The sequence below is a fragment of the Glandiceps talaboti genome, chromosome 7 (genome assembly GCF_964340395.1).
Source record: "Glandiceps talaboti chromosome 7, keGlaTala1.1, whole genome shotgun sequence".
In the NCBI taxonomy this organism is placed as follows: Eukaryota; Metazoa; Hemichordata; class Enteropneusta; family Spengelidae; genus Glandiceps; species Glandiceps talaboti.
In genome coordinates this window covers 18,988,115-18,996,776 of record NC_135555.1, presented here as the reverse complement: position 1 = coordinate 18,996,776, position 8,662 = coordinate 18,988,115, and the positions used below count along the sequence as shown (strand labels likewise).

The 8,662-nt window shown below is 33.9% G+C and overlaps 1 protein-coding gene across 1 annotated transcript in view; it reads left to right on the top strand.

Annotated features, from left to right (window-relative positions):
• Positions 1–1,035: 1,035 nt before the first annotated feature.
• Positions 1,036–8,662, top strand: part of LOC144438050 (D-beta-hydroxybutyrate dehydrogenase-like) — a 12,507-nt gene continuing 4,880 nt past the window's right edge. The window contains exons 1-4 of the mRNA XM_078127082.1: positions 1,036–1,121; positions 2,334–2,512; positions 3,035–3,115; positions 4,242–4,315. Coding sequence (XP_077983208.1) covers positions 1,041–1,121; positions 2,334–2,512; positions 3,035–3,115; positions 4,242–4,315 — 415 coding nt within the window. The 5' untranslated portion in view covers positions 1,036–1,040. The remainder of the gene's footprint in view (positions 1,122–2,333; positions 2,513–3,034; positions 3,116–4,241; positions 4,316–8,662) is intronic.

Genomic DNA, 8,662 nt, shown 5'->3' with positions numbered 1-8,662 from the left:
CTCGTCCAGCAGTCTATTTTGACATTTTTCAGGAAACAGACAGGTAAAGCATACCATTTTCTATCACATCATAGGTAAAAGTCATTCAATGTGAGGTCGCCTGCTGCATGCAGTGACTCTGAAGATGTGCTAATTTGCATCATGTTCCTTATATTAAAACATTACTGATAAAACGGCAGATAGATCTCTTTTTGGAATATTTGGTGGCCCTGAAAAAACTCGGTATTCAGTTTAAGATCCACTCTTTGAAAGTCTACTTTCAAATTTGTTCGACGTTCTCTTTGGTTGAAATGTTGTTTGATATAATTATCTCTTTAATTTACAATTACGCTAGTGTTATTCCGCAATTCATTTTGAAGCGACAATTTGCTATGGAAAGAATGGCCCTGAATTTGTAAACAGAGCTGTACCTTCAACATCGAAATCCAAACTTCAATTTTCATTATAATGATGACAAGTAGAGTCCACTGAGTTCATTGGATTTCGACATAAAGTAGGCCATAACGTTTTTGGGCATGACAGAAAAAAAACTGTTCAAAATGTTAATTCTACTTCCCATTGTACCTGCACAGACTGTAGGGCAAATAGTTGGATAAAGAAGAGTGATATTTTGTTGTGTTACTTATTTGAGAAAGCAGGTCATCCAATTATTTTTTATTTTAAAAGTAGGTTTTTTTTTTGTTACTTTGAATTTGACACCTTTTCGGCCACTACTTTCAAAAGATACGACATTACACATAGGTAAGTAATTGCGCACGCTAAAATGGATATAATGTAAATTCCATGCACATTTATGTAAATTAGCCACCTAGTTTCTAAATTTTAAATGCAGGATTGGACCAAGATAAAGTTCTGCACCCCCCCCCCCCCCCCACACCCCGGCAATTTGTTGGTCTGTCTACGGCCCTGACCTCGTTTGCTAGACCATAATTCTTTGCTACCTTTCACCCCAGTTTATCACCATAGAATTACGTATGCATTTAGGTCACTCTACAGTCTGATTTTACCATTACAAATTCTAGTGTTAAGATTTGCTTAAAATGTCTCTCTCGAGATGCATCACCTCAAGAAGATATTTAAGAAGTATGTACCTTGTAGTGAGAGGACTATCAAGTTCAACGGTAAGCTAACACCAGTTTAAATTGATACTTGAATGACCAATGCGTAGGCCCCTAACCAACATAATGGTGTAGCAAAACAAGAGGGTATTGCATGTTTTATTAGAGCTCAGACAACTACAGAACATTGCTATACTCGTCTTACATTACAGCAACAGTACAGTAGCTGCATTTTAGGGTAATTCTTTAAGTGAAAATCAATCAAAACGCCTCTATATGTTGGTTGATCCATTGGTCTTGTCTGTCGATAATTTGCCATTGCATTGTAGCCAGTCGGTTATACATGTACACATACAGAATTGTGACACAGTGGTTCCATTTTGTTATTCAGTACCAATCATGTTTTTAAAACTTGGATGAATCTGGTCTGTATCGGAATTTATTTTCACAAAGCTAAAGCAATAACACGTCACTTTCAACGTTAAGTATCACATATTATATAAATTGATCATTGGGCATTATTATATTCTCCTTAGCTAATGCGACAAGTACGGTCATAAACCATACAGAAAACGACAATTCAAACAATGACATGACAGTACGGTAAGAAAGTGGTGTAAGGTACGGGGGAGCCTTCAGTAGTTAAAGGGGGTGCGGTAGGGCCATTTTGGAAATAAAGTGCGGACTGTTTGTGTGATTTGGGATGTGGAGCCTGTGGCAACGGTGAGATGCCAAAATCCCATCGTGATAGCCTCGTTTACACTATATTCGATTCATACGTCGCACTTCCGAAATACCCGGCCGAAATAACTGTTGACTATGAATTACATTCATATCACACAGTGGTTTGTCTGTGAATGTTAACACCTCTAATGTTATAAATAATAGAATACACGAAATATTGGTTCAGTCCTCATGCAGCTGGCGACAAATTACTATTTCTTACCTGACCTTTGACTCAAAAACAAAAACAATATTTAAACACTAGATTAGTAATTATTTTCAGTTTTTTGCTTCCACAGGAGTTAGACAAAGACAGAATGTTTGTCATTTTGTCATTACGCAATCCTATGTATTTAAGTGAGATGCCAATAAAACAAAATCCACACTTCTTCAATAATTGGTATTTATATTTTGGTTTCAATGACAACTCTCTCTCTCTCTCTCTCTCTCTCTCTCTCTCTCTCTCTCTCTCTCTCTCTCTCTCTCTCTCCCTCGTTTTACACATATTATACCTGGATGACTGCTTGAAGAGCAACTCTCGTTTATTTACAGAATCACTCTGATATATCTCGTATACATCATGGTAAAGTTGCTCTGGTCACGGGATCTAGTGACTCTGGAGGAATTGGGATAGCGATAGCCCGAAGTCTTGCACGGAGGGGGTGTTCTCTTATACTAACTGGCAGCCGACACCCTGAACATGTAAACAAATTAAAGATGGAACTTGAAGCGTATGTTAATGTGTTTCTACTAATTAATGATATACTTGCATTATGAATAATTGTTTCAATGGTGCAGTTATTATCGAATAATGCTAACTTTAGTATTGATACAAAATTGAATATAGATGCATTTTTACACGGTTAAAGTTAGAAGATTCTGCTTTCCTATGTATTAATCTTCGCTTATGGACAATATTTTCAAGAAACAAAATTACGACATATTTTCAAGTTTGACAGTATAAATAAAATATTTTCTTTCCAGTACAGACCGCAAAGTTTTACATATTAAAGTGCGTTTGTACGATTAAGTAGCGTTCAGCTATTTCACTCAGACACAAATAGTCCAACTACATTTGTTTTAAATACATGACTACTAATGTAATATTATAAATATGTAGACTACACCCTGCAAATTAAACGTTCCTTGTTACTTTCAATGTCCTAAAACACGCAATAATAAACAACAGACTAATTCACTTATTTCACTAGTGACATCCGTTCATATCTCTATCCGTTTTACATTTTTGTCAGACAATATGGAATACCAACTCATTATATCTCAGCTGATCTGAGTGACTTGACTTCAACAAAGAAACTGCACGAAGATGTCAAGTACATCTATTCTGATGGAGTGGATATACTTAAGCAATAAACCACCCCCTGGTATACCAAGAGGTTTTGACCAGTGAACGAAATATATGCACGAGCGATAGCGAGTGCATATATTGAGTTCACTGGTCAAAACCGAGTGGTATACCTTCCCCAGGGGGTGGTTTATCGCTATTATATTATACCAGTATATTGAAAATATCGGAAACAAGATAAGAACTAACGTTTTCTCGTTTCATATGCGCCTCTGTGTTAATTTGCATAACAATAACGCTGCTTTTCAAGACAGCTGATCTTGGCCTCAATGTGAACGTCGTGCAGCGACTGGATTTATTTTATCTGCTCGTCGTTTCTAGGGATAATCTGTACATTGATCGGCTCATTAAAAGTGCACAGTGATGAATAAACAACCTGTTTGACTCAAGGTATAAACTTGAAGTGGTTTATTAAATACAGCGTGCTTCGATCGTTCCCGGCCGAATTCGCGACTCGGTGAAGTGAGACGATAGGCATGGCGGCAGGTTGATATTTACAATGTATTTATATTACTGGAAGTTACGTCAGTAGATTTTCGGGTTTGAGGATTTCCCTCTCGGATTGATGACTGATACTCTAGGACAGGATCCCAGACAAATTTTTATTTAGATTAATGGTAAGTCGGCCAGTGTAACCTCTTTCACTTGCTTCATTTTTATGACAGGACAGGACAGCTCACCAATGTTTCCACTCCAGCCGCGACGAGGCTTGGACCGCGACCGATCTCGTGCATGCCTCGCCTTGACCTTAGTACATGTAGTAGGCGATGATTTGAACAAATACGCGATGACTGGGTTGCTTTCGAAATTTCCTTCATAATTTCTCATAAAATATTGTCTCATTGAGAGAAAATCCTCCTCTGACAATTCGAAGAGTTCACTATCAGTATCACGGCGGACTACAACTCAACGCTCGTAGGCGAACAAAATTTGGACGCGTGCCAGCAGTGCATTATCGTACCAGCAGTGCATTATCACTCGTTTTAGACGCGCTAGTTCGATGTCTAGACCAATCAGATCCCTCGATTTCCACCATCAATATACTGGTATAATATAATTGTCAATAATGCAGGTAAGTACATATATTCTGATAGAGTTGATATACCTGTCAATAATGCAGGTAAGTACATCTATTCTGATGGAGTGGATATACTTGTCAATAATGCAGGTAAGTACATCTATTGTGATAAAGTGGATATACTTATCAATAATACAGTTAGGTGCATCTATTCTGATAGAGAGGATGTACTTATCAATAATGCAGGTAAGGGCATCTATTCTGATAGAGTAGTATATACTTGTCTATAATGTAGGTAAGTACATCTATTTTGACGGGGTGGATATACTTAAACAATAATGTACGCCCTCCCAGCCCATAATGGACGAAAGCAAACTTTGAACGACATAATGGGCGAGGCGACAGCCGAGCCCATTATGGAGTGCAAAGTTTGCTTGAGTCCATTATGGACTGGGAGGACGTACATTATTGTTATTATTTTATAGTTTTGCCAATTCCAGTGAATTTGTAGACCGAGAAACGCAAAACAACGTATAATATACACAGCGCTGAACGTCGTCTGCCATGTTCGGCCCGGAAGCTGAATACTAATCATAGCGACACACGTACGTACACGTACACACACATATACACTTCAATGAACTGCTGTGAACACAAATTTGTTTCATGAATGCGTTGTATTTTTAAACAGTGGAAATGACAATCATAGGTAACAACATACATTTCGAAAAAATACCTTACGGACATAAGCTTGTATTGTTATGCTCGTTCCGGGGCCGCGATGCCCAATAACGGAGTACATTATCAGTAATAATGTACAGCGATGACGTCACAAAATTCACTGGAATTGGTAATGCTATAATATAATTGTCAATAATGCAGGTAAGTACATCTATTCTGATGGAGTAGATATACTTGTCTATAATGCAGGTAAGTACATATATTCTGATACATTGGATATACTTGTCTATAATGCAGGCAACTACATCTATTCTGATACAATGGATATATTTGATGCAGATAAGTACATCCTTTCTAATAGAGTAAGATATACCTGTGTATAAAGTAGTTAAGTCAGCACCTTAGCGAATACAAACGATTTCTGTGGTGTTTGCAAATACTGAGAATAATGCAATGTATGGTTTCAGATTCGGGATCCCTGGACTTTCGATAAGGGTTTAGTATTAGATAGTTGTAGTAAAATGCCTCACAAACATGCCTCCCCCTTGTACAACCGACTTTTGTAATAATTGCCGAAATTTGTAATAACGCCGATATTTGTAATAAAAATCACGTTTTCATGTAATAAAACCGACATTTGTAATAATTGCCGGAATTTGTAATAAAAAATGACATTAAGGAGGGTCCTTCCTTCCACACTAAAACATGAGTTATCTAAATAAAGAATTACAATATTGCAAAAACATCACGTCAAACGAAAGTAGATTTAACAAGCATTAATTGAATTGATTAATATAATAATTAATTGAACAATTAACCAAGTTATTATTATTTCAATCAATTCGCATATATAGATATGTATGTATGTATGTATGTATGTATGTATGTATGTATATATGTATGCATGTATGTATGTATTTATGTGTGTGTGTATGTATGTGATGAGGAAGTGCAAGAATGATTGATTGAACAAATTAACGAATGAATTAACGAACAAAGAAATGAATGAATGAATGAATGAATTAATTAATGAATTAATTAATTAATGAATTAATGATGAATGAATGAATGAATAAATGAATTAATGAATGGTTTAATTAATTAATTAATTAATTGATTAATTAATTAATGGGCGGATGTCATTCATTTGAACGAACTAATTAAGTAATTAATTAATTAATTAATTAATTAATTAATTAATTACTGGATGGTTGGATGGATGGATGGATGGATGAATAAATGGATGAATGAATGATTGAATGAATGTACACTTTGTGATTCTTAGCGTAGCTTTTGTTTGAACGAACGTACTAATTAATTAATGGATGGGTGGATGGATGAATGAATGGATGATGAATGAATGAATGAATGAATGAATGAATGAATGGATGAACGAACACATTAATTAATTAATGGATGGTTGGTTGGTTGGTTGGATGAATGAATGAATGAATGAATGAATGAATGAATGAATGAATGAATGTATGCATGTATGTATGTATGTATGTATGTATGTATGTATGTACACTTGTAATTCTTAGTGGACTTTTGTTATATCTTGCATGTTGCCGGGGATACTTTGCAATTCGACAGAATATATTAGAAAATATTTGTTCGCGTGACATTTACATGGAATTTGTGAGATTCGCCGCCACTGAATGAATTGATTTGACTTATACCATCAATGTTTGAGTACAGCAGCCCCCTTTCATATCATGACAGTTTTTTTCTATTCTTCATCAAGCTATTCAATTTAGTGACGTTTTCGAGGATGTGCATGGTTTAATGAGCTGTGCACTCTAGGTAGTAGTTCATAATTTTAAATCTGATAGGGAAGGGATTTCAGGGATAGTTGACCAGTAGAGCCGGGAATGAGTTCATGAGTTCTGATTTAGCTGAAAGACAGAAAAGAGGGGAGAATAACGTCTCCCCAATCCCTTTCTCTAAAATAATGAAATCTTATCTCCATTTCAATTAAATCATTATTTTGTATATTTCAATTTTGAACTTCTTGAATGTTTTATAATAGCACAGCCAAATGCTGTTGTGGCCACTATATATAATATTACAACTTTTTTTGTATATTTACAGAGACTTGTACCCATTACGAGTACACTTGTAATAAAGTTGTTGAAAACTTGTAATAAAATTCCCGACATTTGTAAGAAACTGACGATAATTGTAATACAATTGCTGACATTTGTAATAAACTATGACATTTGTAATAAATTCCCGACATTTGTAATAAACCGACGACATTTGTAATAAAATTCCCGACATTTGTAATAAACTAACGATAATTGTAATAAAATTGCTGACATTTGTATAAACTAATTACATTTCTAATCAAATTGCCGACATTTGTAGTAAACTATGACATTTGTAATAAATTTCCCGACATTTGTAATAAACTATGACATTTGTAATAAAATTCCCGACATTTGAAATAGACTAATTACATTTCTAATAAAATTGCCGACATTTGTAATAAACTAATTACATTTGTAATAACATTGCCGACATTTGTAATAAACTAACATTTGTAATAAACTATGACATTTGTAATAAAATTCCCGACATTTGTAATAAAATTCCCGACATTTGTAATAAACTATGACATTTGTAATAACATTCCCGACATTTGTAATAAACTAAGTACATTTCTAATAAAATTGCCGACATTTGTAATAAACTATGACATTTGTAATAAAATCCCCGACATTTGTAATAAACCGACGACATTTGTAATAAAATTGCCGACATTTGTAATAAACTAACGACATTTGTAATAAAATTGCCGACATTTGTAATAAACTAACGACATTTGTAATAACATTGCCGACATTTGTAATAAACTAACGACATTTGTAATAAAATTGCCGACATTTCTAATAAACTAACGACATTTGTAATAAAATTGCCGACATTTGTAGTAAACTAACGATAATTGTAATAAAATTGTCGACATTTGTAGTAAACTAACGATAATTGTAATAAAATTGCTGACATTTGTAATAAACTAACGACACTTGTAATAAAATTGCTGACATTTGTAATAAACTGGCGACATTTGTAATAAAATTGGCGACATTTGTAATAAACTAACGACAATTGTAATAAAATTGCCGACTTTTGTAATAAACTAATGACATTTGTAATAACATTGCCGACATTTGTAATAAACTAACGACATTTGTAATAAAATTGCCGACATTTCTAATAAACTAACGACATTTGTAATAAAATTGCCGACATTTGTAGTAAACTAACGATAATTGTAATAAAATTGTCGACATTTGTAGTAAACTAACGATAATTGTAATAAAATTGCTGACATTTGTAATAACCTAATGACATTTGTAATAAAATTGCTGACATTTGTAATAAACTAACGACACTTGTAATACAATTGCTGACATTTGTAATAAACTGGCGACATTTGTAATAAAATTGGCGACATTTGTAATAAACTAACGACAATTGTAATAAAATTGCCGACTTTTGTAATAAACTAATGACATTTGAAATAAACTATCCTAATAGAATTGCCTAGATTTGTAATAAACTGACATTTGTAATAAAATTGACATTTGTAATAAGCTAACGACATTTGTAATAAAATTGCCGACATTAATAATAAACTAACAACATTTTTAATAAAATTGACGACATTTGTAATGAACTAACAACATTTGTAATAACATTGCAGATATTTGTAATACAATTGCCGACATTTGTAACGACATTAGAAGTAAAACTGACAATAAAATTTACAATCAATGCCTCATCTTCATCAATCCTAGATTTCAACAAATT